The sequence below is a fragment of the Solanum stenotomum genome, chromosome 1, assembly GCF_019186545.1.
Source record: "Solanum stenotomum isolate F172 chromosome 1, ASM1918654v1, whole genome shotgun sequence".
Taxonomy (NCBI): domain Eukaryota; kingdom Viridiplantae; phylum Streptophyta; class Magnoliopsida; order Solanales; family Solanaceae; genus Solanum; species Solanum stenotomum.
In genome coordinates this window covers 7763227-7778063 of record NC_064282.1, presented here as the reverse complement: position 1 = coordinate 7778063, position 14837 = coordinate 7763227, and the positions used below count along the sequence as shown (strand labels likewise).

Genomic DNA, 14837 nt, shown 5'->3' with positions numbered 1-14837 from the left:
TATAGCGAATTATACAACTGTTTTCTTTGTATATGTATAGCGAATACAACTGTTTTTTTTTGTATATGTATAGCGAATTATACATAGATATGTTTGTTATGGAACGCAATTATGCAAACTTTGTTGTAGCATACAAATATGAATTTTGTGTTTGCTATATGTGAAAGTTCTACTATTATTGCGGGTGTTTGGATTAGTTTAAAAGTTAATCAAACTTATCTTTAAATTAGTTTTTAAATTTTGAAAGTGTTTGGCAAATATAAAAATAACTTAAAATAAATCAAAGATGACTTAAAAGCATTCACAAGTAGTTTTTAAAATAGGTTAGGAAGTGTTTGGCAAGGTTAAAATAAATTAAAATAAGTTAAAAACTAAAAGTAGGTCTCTCCTGTTTTATATTTTTTTTACTTAAAAGTCATTTAAGTTTGATTTTTTTATTTTTAACTTAAAACTAAATTTTTTTTAAGTCAATCCAAACATGATCTTGTTTTTGTTCTTTTGTATGATTGCAACTTGGATCAGAATCAATTAATGGAAACAAGTGCAATTATGACAGCGTAGAATTTTATTTTATTTTCTCACCGTGCAAGCAACGAAGAAAGGTCGTTTTCTCTATATGAAAAATCAACTTAAAATGGATGATGTTACAAATTGTTCATTTGTTTGGTACGTGACTGAGACTGAACCGTAAAAATGGCAATAAAACTTTTTAATTCCTATGACATTTGTCTATCCAAACAAAGGAGTAAAAGTGACTTTCACGTGATGTGTATAAGCAAATCGTTCACGAGATATGATCAAAAGTTTAGGTCAAACGCATAAAACAGTCATTTTAGAACTATTTCAAGTAAATGTGTCTTTTGATCTTTTTCATTGCAAGTTGAAAGTACTTTGTACAAGGTGATTGGGTGAGTGGGGTGAGGTAGGGTGTTTTAACCCCAAGTAAAATCCTTCATTTTACTCTGCTTATTTTGACTTGGCACGGAATTCAAAAAAATAAAAAAGATTTTTGAATCATATCTCCAAGACGCCTTCGCAAGTACTGAATTAATAAGAAACCCTCTAATACCAACACAAAAATCTACCTGAAATGGCGAGGAAGAACATAACAAAGATCAGAAATCTATGAGAGGCATATGACTTCAAAAATATCTTGAAAAGCAAAGTAAAACATCAACCTTGGCAATGAATACGTACAGTAAACTTAAAGAATTTGCAGTATTTTCAACCTCCTACTGTAGAAGATCAATGAAAAATCATAAATCTCTCTAGCACAGCATTGACAAAAGGATATCAAAATTCTGGTGCCTGGATTAACTTCTCTAGACGCAAAGTTCACTTCCAAAAATTTGATCAAGAAATATTTTAGTAACAAAAATCGAGGTTGCATTGCCTGTAAGAGAATGTATGGTGATCTCCAGCATTTCTTCATTTTGCTATTTTGGTAGATTCCTTGAGCACCTCAAGTAACTTTCTGGTCTCAGTCATAACACATTCCCTATCAAACAGAGCAGATACAACAGCAACGCCTTTCAGGTTTGGGACCCCTAGTCGCATTACAGCCTGAGCATTAGACATGCCTATGCCGCCAATGGCTACAACTGGTAATTTGGAAGACACACAAACAGTTTTTAGGCCATCCAAACCAATTGTCTTATTGTTCTCTTTGGTATTGGTTGGATATACACCACCAGAGCCAATGTAATCAGCCCCATCTATCCATGCTTGCTGAGCGTGCTCCGGTGTTTTGCATGATACACCAATGATTTTGTCAGGCCCAAGAAGAGTCCGTGCAACATGAGCAGGCATGTCAGACTGCCCAATATGAACACCATCAGCGTCACTAGCAAGAGCTACATCAATCCTGTCATTAATCAGCAGAGGAACACCATGAACTCGGCAGATTTTTAAACAAGCTTTTGCTGCTTCCAGAAAATCACCAGTTTCAACCTCCTTTTCCCTGTAGTTGTAAATCAAGGAAGTCCACATCAAAATATAAATCCAATAATTCTACTGAAAATGGTAGTAAGATATCTAAGAATAAAATGCTATAGTTGTGGCAACTATGTAGAGAAGGGTGCAATTCTTATTTCAAAAGTATCCTCTCTTTTATTCATAAGTTCCGTGTTCAGTTAAACTACGCCATATAAAATGAAACGAGGGAGTAGATTATAACATCCAGAAGTCTGACTTCTGAAAGTTCTTGCAGACTTTACATTTTTTTTATATATTAAAAAAAAAAGAGCCATTTGATCTAGAGTCCATTGGGCATTACTTAAATGCCTCTCAAGTTTGAGGAGATATTGTCAATAGTTAATGATGCTACCGCAAAAGAGGCTAAATATGCAATTTAAAATCAGTCAGATATTTTTGGATTGTTATTGTCAGTTCTATTAGAAGACGTTATTTGCTATTAGTAATTGTGTTCAGTCACACATCGACAGAGAGAACGGGTCTTAGTCTCCTTAAATGCTCTTGGGCAAGTCTCCCTGAATGACCTAGCTTTTAAAGTTGAGCTGGGCCAAAGGCCAATTTCTTCACATGGTATCAAATTTAAGACACATCAACCCCTGTTGTTATGCTTTTCAGTGTTGGACCTCCAGTATTATGTTATCCACACTCCAGTTATCCAGCCATGCATGTGCGATGGGGACCGTCCAACATTGGTTGAGCATGAAATCCTACTGTATCAGAATATTGATATGTAGAACTTGTGATAGTCCTAATATTTATAGGTCTCTCCACCCTAGGTTTAGTAAAATACAATCCTCAGTTCTTTCTTACTCGGAGGAATCAATAGGAAGAATGAGAGAGGGAAAGAAAGTGAACCAATTTTAAAGAAGCCACAAACCTCAGCTGAATAATGGAGGCACCTCCTTCTATGGCAGCCTTTACCGCATCAACTATTGAACGACCCCACTTTTTGTTCATCCTTGAGTCAGTAACAGCATAGAGAAAGAGATCACAAGGATCAAAAGGTCGTCGCTCAATGTTACTTTTAAGCTTCAACAGATGATCCATAGGACCTTGACACCCGCCTCCAATGGCAATGTTCTTACTATAAGACAAAACTGCTTCAACATAGCGTTTAGCTACCTGGCAAAGCAATTAAATCGAATCAAATGAAGCAATGAGCAAATTCCATAATCAACAGAGAATCCAATAATAATCTTTTGGACTGTCACAGACCCACAATTATTTAAAAGAGAGGAAGACGGTTGGTTGGAGGGTGAATTTTGACTACCTGATGTCAGAGTTATTTGATGTACTCTTCCCCCTCCTCGCACTGCCTCATTAAAGGTACAACAGAACGTTGTTTGTACTTGCACCTTAAACGGTTGTTTGGATCGTGGACTAGTTTGTACTAATTACAGTGCAAGGATTGTTATGCCGTGAAAAATTATATAAGGTTTCTAAAAGGCGAATAATAATGGAGGTTTCTATATTTTATGTAGTTTATATTAAGAATATTTTAGTGTTCAGATATACATTCTTATTTTACATAAAAGAATACAAAGAATCCCACACAAGTTATGCAGGCATTAGCAACAGTGCCGGGATTAATGTCACAAACCAAAAGCTGCATCTATTATGCAGAGTTTTATACCAAAGATTAAAATTGTAGTACTCCATTAATTATGCAGAATTAATACTATTGATGCAGAGCTTATGCTGCAAAATAAATGTTGTATTATTAGTCAGAATTTTATGCTTGGATTTTATTTTCTTATGTGGTCAACCAGATGGCCTATTGCTCATAACAGACCTGATACATCCCAAAGCTTTCAAGTTCCTTTACACCATAAACTCCTAACCTTGAGCCAATGTGCAATCTGTTTTGCAGCAATGTATAGAATCACATATATCCAGCTTGCATAATAAGTCAATTACCTTAACAGCAGAAAGCATTTGAGAACCCTTTGCTAGTTCAGCTGCAACAGTAGAAGCCAAAGTGCAGCCAGTTCCATGCGTATTTGGTGTCATTATGCGTGAGGAGCGAAACTCATAGAAATCATTCCCTATAAGATCAATTGAAAAGACCGTAACATGTATGAGCATGTAGGTATTCAAGAACCATGAAAGCATTCACGTAAGAACAAAAACAAGCATACAGTTAATTCCCAAAGATCTCAAGAAATTATTAGATATACCATCATAAAACACATCCACAGCATCAAGAGAAGCAGGGAGATCGCCTCCTTTCACGAGTACATTTCTGTCCAAAAATTTAAGAGATTTTAACACATCAGAAAACAAAATCCTCTGTAAAGACTCAACTGTGACATATAATATAAAGAAGAGAACACACATCTTCCCTAATTTCATTAATTTGTATTTTACTTTTTGTAGATCTTCCCTAATTGCACTATACTCTGAACTAATACGAAAAAACTTGAACTAAACCAGCATAAGCTTTGCAGGATTTTATTCTATTTCTTATTGCCGAATACTAAACAATTTTAAACCTTCAAATATGTAAAAGAGCATTCTCCTTCTGTTTGAAATGCCGGCCATTCTTCTCCCACTCTTATAGCCCCAAATCAAGGAGAAGCTGGAGAAGGATTGAAGTTAACTCTGTTTAGAGCACCTAGAAAATGATCCCCTAAACTCCTTTTTCAAGCATCTACAAGTTTCTTCTTCTTCTTTTTTTTAAGCTGGTAAGATATGTATATGTGATATAATCACCACTAAGCTAAGGCAGCACCATAATTACAAATAAGCCAGGAACCCTACTGTGAAAAAATAAATTTACAGTGAGCCTATCAAATAATCAGCACATCTACAAATTCTATTTTATTCAGTTGTAGTTCACTCTCAAGTTAATTTTCCCTCCAAGCAAGATGAAGTAGGCATAGATCCATTCACAGAAGATCTCCTCGAAGTCTTCTCTTGTTAGAGAAAGTGAAAATTTTGTTTTTTATTTTCAAGACATGCAGCTGTCAGATATGAGATGTGTATAACTCCCTGCTACATGTGAATGGGTGATACCGTTATAGATCTAATGATTCATAATGCTTTTGGTTGACTAATCAACAATTTGGGCCTCATATTTCCGGCAATCACAGATGAAGCGTGCTCAGTTGTTGAACCCTGGCCATTGTAGTTAATAGCAGAACATGAAGACTAACTGCAAGTGTGTGGGTGCTAAGACCCGTATGCAAATTATTGTTCTGTGGAAGCCAAATGTAGAATTTGTGTACATCACACCTCTACATAAAATTTCACCAATAAAACAAGGTTGAGAATGACGGGCTAGTTGGATTTGCATAGAGGAAATGCATATGGGGTGGTGCCAGGGGAGGAGCCAGTCTTCTGGGGCTTCATCTGAACCCCCTTCGGCAAAAAATATTACTATTTATATATGGTTAAAATTATTTTTTTATGTATATATAGTAGATGTTGAACCTCCTTTGGTTAGTTCGTGTGTTTAGTTCTTCAAATTTTGAACCCCCTTATTAAAAATCCTAGTTCCGCGGTGCTACATTGTAAGCAAATGATGGTTTGAATGATTTAAAAGGTATTTAGTTCTCTCTTGTAAGTGATAGCAATGCACAATAATTTTTCTAGCAATGGACTTTGTCCATAAGTTCTACAGGTCAAGGTATCAATTTCACTGTTTGAATGAAAAATCTCAAAAATTAACCTTGGACCAATGTCATGTATTGCTTTTGCAGCAGAACGCATGTCGGCAATTGTTTCCAATGGCACACCGCCTAGTAAAGCAGAAGCCTCTTTCAAATTTGGGGTCACTATATCAGCCATGGGAAGAAGCTCCTCCCTGGTATCAATGAAAGGCTTGATTAGACATGATTATCCAATGAGTTGAAACATAGAGAATAAACATAGAAGATTTCACACGACATTACAGCATATAAATGTAAAAATTACATCACTACATATATCAATGAAGTTTCATATATTGTGCTCCAAAATTTATCACAAAAGCAGTGTAAATTAAAGACATAATGATGGTCATGCTTAATCCAACTATCCAAGCATGCGACAATTTACCATAGATCACATGTCTGTATAGGAAGTTTAGAGATTGATTTATATTTCATGAATATGGCAGCAGAAGATTTAGCAATAAAAAATTGTTTAGTCAATAAATCCATATATGAGTTTACACGGAGGGCATGGAAAGAGTCTATCACTCTCAAGGTGACATACCTAAAGCTATCCAAAATAGAGGGACCAGCTAATGTATGTCCACTTGTGGATACCATAACAGGGTCAACCACCAAGGCTGTCTTCAAGCATTTGATAGCAGCATAGTTAATGTCGTCGAAATTTCAAAAACAGAACAAATATATTGTGTACCTTGTACGGGGAATTCCTTCAGACTTTGACAGAGGGTTTTCACTATGCCAGTTGACGGAAGCATGCCTGTTTTCACCTAAGACAATCTTAGTGCTGTGACCCAAACTAGACTACTGAGACATTAATGGAAACTGTAGATTGCTTAGTCCAAATAATGTTGATATACTCATTCCATGTATAGCTTGAATACTGGATCGGGTTGTATATACAGTTGTGCAACATATACAATTGAGTAGACTTGAATAAAGCATTTGAGTCGGGTATAGAGGTAGGTTAATGTTGTTAAAATAACCATTTTACCCCGCCTGTCACATGGTATTAAATTATTTGATAAAAGAGGATAATAATCCCCTCCAGGATCAAATCCCAGTGTCCCCAAAACTAACCAAACATGGAACTCTCTTTTATCCCCCTGAGTATCCACGAACCAAATAACAATTAATTCTTTGTATTAATTTCACATATATGGTGACATTTGGATTCCAAAAAGAAAACTGAAAAACAATAATAGCATGAAATTTGACCAATATGTATCACTGAAGAAAATTGTGCTGATAATTCGAAAAACCAGTAAATTAGCCAATCATTTCCTTTATAAGGGATGGTCTATCTACATTACTTTCAGCCATCCAACCTTTCCTCCTAAACTATCTATACTAGTTATTGGTACGTAGTTATGAGTTTCTTTATATGTCGTTTCCTGTAACAATGTCGTGGGCTAGTGGCAATGTAAGTTTTATACAACTGGAAACAAGTGATTAATTCAGTTTTCAATGGCAACACTGAAAGACACATAAAAAGCAAAGAGTTTGAAGGAAACAGGGAGTATAATCCTACTATAAAGTTAAGAAACACTGAACCTGTGCCGGGAAATCTAAACTTAGGAGCATCAAATTAGCAATATATGAATACTCCAAAAAGAATATACTCATATTCCAGTTTGGTGCAGTATCATAACTTGACTGACATGACTATTGATAATCTAATCAATGACCAGCACTATTACACTCTTCAATTCCTCAAATCAATGTATACTATACCGAAAATAAAATTATCAAATGGATGTGAACATCAAGACATTAACATGATATACTTACAACATTGGGCGGCATATCGGAAAGGACCGACCTCAACTGCTCTGCTACAAAATCCTCCGGCACAATGTTCACACCCTAGAATAAACCACACAACAAAATTCACAAAGGCGAACACAATAGCAAAATATCAACAGACTGTAACCTCGTGAAGAGTATTAATACCTGAACCCCTACAGTGTTTTGAGCAGTAACAGCAGTGATCACAGTGGAGCAATACACTCCCCGAGCAGCACAAGCCTTGATATCCGCTTGAATTCCGGCGCCGCCGCCGGAATCGGACCCCGCAACCGTCAGAACATGCGGAACTCTAACTTTGGACTCATCGCACGGGGGCGTGGAAAACTTATCGTCTTGCATTGCCTTGAGATACAAATACCTATATTGATGAATGCTTTTGATGCAAGCAGCGCCGGGACTCAACAGCACTGGAATCTAATAATTGAAATTCGTATGAGGATCGAGTGTAGCTTTTTCACAACAGGTGCAGACCTGGTAAATATCATAGGGTAGCAAGCGAAGGAATGAGATTTTACCTGAGGTTTGGGAGTGAAGAAGGAAGTGGACAGAACCTGAAAGCATAAATGCGCCATGTGAGAGATGGATGAAGCTTTTGGGAAAGTGTAGAGTCCACGGGTACGGGTTTTTACCCGTGAGAGTCGACCCAACGTATCACTTGTGATTCTTCACTGGATATGTGGCAATTAGTGGCGTACAGCATAAAGCTGATTTGTTTAAGATTTTCTTTTAAATTTTTTTGACATGTTGAAATTCCTAGTGACCCAGCTATTTGCAGAAAGAAAAAAAGAAATAGAAAAGAGAAATGAAATTTAAAGTTTGTGTTTAGATATTTTTAAAATATATTATATATTTTATGAGTAGAAAAATAATTACTTGAAAAATTGGTTAAAGCTACTTTTAAAATTTTGAATTACATCTTAAAAAATTATTTAATAATATAATCAAACTCTATTTTTGAAGTGTTTTTCTGGGGAAAAAAAAAAGGACATGGACAAACGATTAGTATTAAGTTGAATGCTAAACCAGATGGCCTACAAACTTCACAATATGTAAATAATATTTTTTTTATAATTTCTTGAACAAAAATGGCGACTAAATTTGTTAATGAACAATTTAAAGAATATTTGCTTGTCAAGTTTGAGAGCAAATTATGATATTATGCGATCAATAATAGTTATGATTGATTGAGTTTATCGAGAGAAGAATATATACATCAATTGTAAAATAGTATATAAATGTGTCTAGTTATATGCCTTTGTATGTGCTCCTTTTAAAAATAATTAATGTTGGCTATAATTATTTATTTTTTTTAAAAAAAAAGGAGGAAAAAGGATCAAATTAAATAGTGGAAACTAAAATTCTAATAATTCCGTTAATGGTTATTCAAAAGTTCCAAAGCTTTTAATTGGAAATCAAGTTTTGATAATTTGTTGCTTGATTAGGTTGGTTGTTATTGGAGACGTTTGAAAATAACTTTTGGAGCTTATATGTTTATCTTGAGGGAGTTTGGTGAGGATTTGAATTAGTTTTGATTAAAATTTCATATTGCAATGAAATAAAAAAAAAACAGTGTTATTCTTTTCTAAATCATATATATAAATAATATAAGTTGTATATATATACTTTAGATTTTGAATGTATGTACAGAGTAGGACCAGACATAAAATGACATATAAAAATATATACCAACAACATACCAAATGCATGCAACATAACTCGGCAACAATAATAACATACTCAATGAAATTTCACAAGTGAAGCTTAGAGAAGGTAGAATGTGCACAACCTTTACCACTATCTTTTAAATGTAGAAAAACTGTTTTAGAAAGACTATCGGCTCAGATGTAGCAATTCTATATATAAAGAAGAAAATATAGCGAGCCAGGGGAAAAAAGTTCAAAGTCTACCAAAGAAAGCAACCAACGACTACAACAAAATAGTGCAATAATCGAAATAATACACAACATACTAGAATAGAGTATTGAAAATAATAATAAATAACAATGAGATATAAAAAATAAGAACTACAGTAATACAACTAGTACAATGACAAACACCAACCACCTTAAGTAAGACAACACTACACTATTCACACTAACCTTCTACCTTAATATCCACATCCTCATATCTAAGGTCATGTCCTCGCTAATCCAAATCTGAGTGATATCATGTCTTATCAACTTTTCCCAATATTTTTTCGATTTACCTCTACCTCTTCTCATACCCACTATAACCTATCTCTCACACCTCCTTACTCAGTGATGCACCCACATATTGCCTCTTCACATTTTCAAACCATTCAATCTCGCTTCTCTCATCTTCTCTACCCGCATCTTCTCTATGCAAATTATGTGTAAGTTATATTTTAACCAAATTATATATGATAAACTTTTTCATATGGAAGTTATATATTTTGACCATAATTGTATATGTAAGGGGATGTTTGGTTATTGGATAAGGGCAAAGTTAATACATGAATAACTTGGTTATTCATATATTAATTTTATACCATTTTGGTTTGTAAATAGAATCAAAATTATTCATGTATAAATTGTATACAATGTTTGGTTGGTGTGTCTACAAATGTTGTATAAAAATTATTCATGTATTGATTTTATGTGGTGTTTGGTTGCATTTTTGTAATTTTACATAGCTAATACTCACACAACTTATGAAGAAATCTATGTATAATTTTATGCATGGTAGAAGGTGGAATACGTTATGAGGGTATTAGTTATACATAAATTGAAATAATAAAATTACATATTTACCCTTAATTTGTTTACTTAATTATTTGTTTGTAAATAATAATGTATATTAATATTAATTCACAAGATTAAGAAATCATTTTTTTTAAAAAAAGGACTGGCCTAACTCAATTTTTTTTAGTTTCGTTATTGCCTCCATCCCCCCCATCCCCCAAAACAAACCCAGAATTGCCCCCCTCCCCCCGCCCCCACAAACCAACCCCGCGACCCGAACTGTTGCATTTTTGTTATTTGTGCACAGAGGCAACTCCATCAGGTAGTCCACATTGAGCCCAGAGTAACGCTTTTATTTTGGATACAAGCTTTATAATTTTTTGATTTGAAAACAAAAACGTATATTAATTTACAATAAATTAAATAATCAATAAGTAATAATATATGTATTATAATTTCTACATAACTAAATCCTACATAATTAATACTTAAATAATCAATACATGTATAACTAATACTTGCATAATCAATACCTGCATAACCAATACCTGCATAACTAATACATATATAACTAATACCTGCATAACTAATACATGCATAATTAATACCTACATAACTAATACATGCATAATTAATACCTACATAACTAATATCTGCATAACTAATACATGCATAATTAATACCTACATAACTAATACCTGCATAACTTTAACCAGTAACCAAACGACCCCTAACAATCTGTTTGAATCATTGTTACTCATTGTATTGTATTGTATCGTTACTATACCTACAATTAGGGTTGTTCATGGCTATGGTTATAAAACCAAACTGAACCGCAATCCAAACCAAATCGATTAAAAAAAATGATATTTGGTTAGGTTTGGTTTCAAATTTTGAAAAATCGATATAATTTGGTTTGGTTTTCTAAAAATTATCCGCAAAAATAACCAAACCGAACCGATAAGTTATATATATAAATTTTATAATTATTTATAAATAAAGTATAAGTATTTTGATAAATTTTAATTAACTTAAGTTTTTAATTTTAGGGAAAACTACATAAATGGGTCATAAAATCTAAAATAATTACAAGTTCATACCAAAATCCAAAGTAATTTCTGAAATACCCATTCTCTCATAAATAATTATAGTCCATACTCCCCCCCCCCCCCCCCCCCCATTCATTAAGGGTGATAATTTTCGCTTAAGTGCTACTAAATCGGTATCATAAACTATATTTGTATCATTAAGGTTGATAATTTCGCTTAACTGATACTAAATCAGTTTATATATACTGTATTGATATCATTAAGGTTTTTTGTTAATAAATTACTTATTAGTCAATGATACTATAAGAATATATATGTACATTGTTGTGGTATCATTAATATTTCTTGTTCAGAAATTACTCATTAGTCAATGGTACCATAAGAGTATATATATATATTATGGTATCATTAAGCTTTGTTGTTAAGAAATTGCCATTAGTCAATGATACTATAAGAGTATATATATACTCTTATAGTATCATTGACCAATGAGTAATTTCTTAACAACAAACCTTAATGATACCAATACAATATATATATATACTGATTTAGTATCACTTCAACGAAATTATTAGCCTTAATGATACCAATACAGTATATATGATACTGATTTAGTATCAGTTAAGCGAAATTAGTAAACGGGGTATATAGTGTAATTATTTAGTGGGGTATGAATGTAAAGGGGTATGTGTTTGTAATTATTTTGTTATTATGGGGTATTTGCTTATTTTCCCCTTAATTTTACTATTTTCTGAAGCCGAACACTTAAATTTTGGCCCAATTATTAAAACCTTAAGTCTAAATCCCTCAATATTCATTACTTTAAAGATCACACTTTCTCCGTTCTTTATACAATTCTTTAACGCAACATTGAATAATTTAAAGCTCAAGCTAAAGAATATGGTAATTGATTAGTTTTGACTATGAAATATTGGTTTTTTTTTTGAAGTAATTTCTTAATATTTTAAGGTTTAATTTTTATGTTGAGATTTCCAAAATATTGAATCAACTTTATGCTATTGACAATGAGTTTTTTTTTAGTTTGTGAATTTTGGTATATTGGATGAATCACTTTGTTCGTGTAATAACTTATTTGTGAATTATTCATGTACTAAGTTTTTGTGTCTATCAAGATGTGTATGTCCTCAATAAATTTATTATTTTCAAACAAAAAAAAACCTAACCAAATCGACGATAACCAAACCGATGGTTATTTTTTTGATTTGGTTTGGTTTGATTTTAGAAATTTTAAAAACAATTTAAATTTGTTTGGTTTTGGTTTTAACTAATAACCGATCCAAACCGAACCATGAACACCCATATCTACAATGTTTGTTTTGATTGTTACTTAAAATGTATTGTGTTGTATTGTTAAATTTCGTTGTTATGTAACAATGAAAACTCTTATTTTATGGAACAACCGATTTGGTGTGTTCCCATTGTTACTTAATTTTTTTTTCCAATTATATCTTTACATAATATTTCAAAATACTATTTTATCCTTTACCTTATATTATTTAATTCTAGTCAAACCTCATACCCTAGAATAATTAAGGATATTTTAGTAAATTTATAAATTACATTACGGTACGATACAGTCAAACCAAACAATTAAAATGTTATTAAACAACAACAAACAATACAGTCTAGCCANCCTCGTGGAGAGTATTAATACCTGAACCCCTACGGTGTTTTGAGCAGTAACAGCAGTGATCACAGTGGAGCAATACACTCCCCGAGCAGCACAAGCCTTGATATCCGCTTGAATTCCGGCGCCGCCGCCGGAATCGGACCCCGCAACCGTCAGAACATGCGGAACTCTAACTTTGGACTCATCGCACGGGGGCGTGGAAAACTTATCGTCTTGCATTGCCTTGAGATACAAATACCTATATTGATGAATGCTTTTGATGCAAGCAGCGCCGGGACTCAACAGCACTGGAATCTAATAATTGAAATTCGTATGAGGATCGAGTGTAGCTTTTTCACAACAGGTGCAGACCTGGTAAATATCATAGGGTAGCAAGCGAAGGAATGAGATTTTACCTGAGGTTTGGGAGTGAAGAAGGAAGTGGACAGAACCTGAAAGCATAAATGCGCCATGTGAGAGATGGATGAAGCTTTTGGGAAAGTGTAGAGTCCACGGGTACGGGTTTTTACCCGTGAGAGTCGACCCAACGTATCACTTGTGATTCTTCACTGGATATGTGGCAATTAGTGGCGTACAGCATAAAGCTGATTTGTTTAAGATTTTCTTTTAAATTTTTTTGACATGTTGAAATTCCTAGTGACCCAGCTATTTGCAGAAAGAAAAAAAGAAATGAAATTTAAAGTTTGTGTTTAGATATATGTTAAAAAATTTTAAAAAATATTATATATTTTATGAGTACAAAAATAATTACTTGACAAATTGGTTAAAGCTACTTTTAAAATTTTGAAATACATCTTAAAAAATTGTTCAATCATATTATATATATATATATATATATAAAAGAAAATCCTAGACCCCCCTACGTGGCGCCATCACAAACCAGAATTCCATTTTAATTTATTTATTTTCAAAACTAGTTTTCCCCTTTCATGAAAAGTTGTGATTTTTATGAAAAATTGTGACTTTTAGGAAGAGTTGCGACTTTTATGAAAAGTTGCAATTTTATGAAAGGTTGTGACGTTTATGAAAGGTTGTGACCTTTCTAAAGGGTTGTAAATTTTCCAAAGAGTTGCGACCTTTCCGATAAGGCACAATACACATTTGTTCACACTATCCTTTGTTGTCTATAAATAGAGGGATTTCATCTCATTTTTTAAAAACGAAAATTATGAACTTCTTCTGCACAATTAAATATTCATTTACTTTACTGTTGTTGACTGGCTTACCAACACCATTGTTTTCGTATCAATACGTTTGTGAATAAAATCGTTCCATCCTGAGAGGATCTAATTCTTTAAACCTCAAGTATTAGAGGGGAGTAATTTCTTTAAGGAGGACACTTAGCATTCAGTGGACTCAATTTTTCCCTTTCTATTTCATTATATTTTTACGTATCTTGGTATTTTTTTACAGACATTAATTTATACTTATGATATTAATTGTTGTTTTTGAATACATGTTTTAAACTCTGTTCTTTATATTTCTGCAAAATTATTGTCTCCAATTATATTGAACATATACACATATAGTAGGTATATATGCATTGCGCAAAAAATAATTATTGTATTCAGTTCCAAGAATTCATGTTTTCATATTCTATATAAAATTCTATATCTTAAAACTACTATATATAAGCTTACATATTATCTATTTTTACATAGTTATGAAGTTTCTCACTTATCAATTGAAGAAATTCATTATACAAGTTCAAAAGTATAATTGCTTTCATGTTCAAGCGTAATTTTTTTTTTGAATCTGTTAACAATATTTTGAATTTTTCCCCGAGACATATATCACAATTGTATTATCTATGCAACTTCAATGTGTTCCTTTTTCTTACGAAATGCCTTTATATATATATATATATATATGTTCTTATTTTCTTCTTTATTTTTCTTTTAATGCTGATTAAAGAACCAATGATTCATTATTTCTAAATAATTCAGTCATTAGAGGTTCTTGAGTTATGTGGTAATGACAAATAATCAAATTCATGTTG

General features: G+C 32.9%; 1 protein-coding gene across 5 annotated transcripts; it reads right to left on the bottom strand.

Annotated features, from left to right (window-relative positions):
• Positions 1-1082: 1082 nt before the first annotated feature.
• On the bottom strand, positions 1083-13399 carry LOC125866827 (thiamine biosynthetic bifunctional enzyme TH1, chloroplastic). Of its 5 annotated transcripts, none has more exons than XM_049547197.1 (10): positions 13234-13399; positions 12863-13132; positions 7406-7493; positions 6322-6387; positions 6172-6247; positions 5645-5779; positions 4152-4216; positions 3892-4019; positions 2852-3096; positions 1083-1960 (listed from the first exon to the last, which is right to left on the bottom strand). In XM_049547197.1, exons 1-10 carry the CDS (start codon positions 13288-13290, stop codon positions 1429-1431), a joined length of 1662 nt encoding a protein of 553 aa, XP_049403154.1. In that variant the 5' UTR covers positions 13291-13399; the 3' UTR covers positions 1083-1428. The 5 variants fall into 5 exon arrangements, with proteins under 5 accessions (XP_049403154.1, XP_049403174.1, XP_049403162.1 ...); XM_049547217.1 differs by having other exon boundaries at positions 6322-6397; positions 7419-7493; XM_049547205.1 differs by lacking the exon at positions 12863-13132 and adding an exon at positions 7581-7850.
• Positions 13400-14837: the final 1438 nt, after the last annotated feature.

Excerpts from the sequence above, each read along its gene's own strand:
- LOC125866827 (XM_049547197.1), bottom strand. The coding sequence starts at position 13,290 with ATGGCGCATTTATGCTTTCAGGTTCTGTCCACTTCCTTCTTCACTCCC. Across the intron at positions 7,494-12,862 it reads AAAACACCGTAGGGGTTCAG|GGTGTGAACATTGTGCCGGA; the intron begins GTATTAATACTC and ends GGTTTATTCTAG. Across the intron at positions 4,217-5,644 it reads ATACATGACATTGGTCCAAG|AAATGTACTCGTGAAAGGAG; the intron begins GTTAATTTTTGA and ends ATTTTTGGACAG.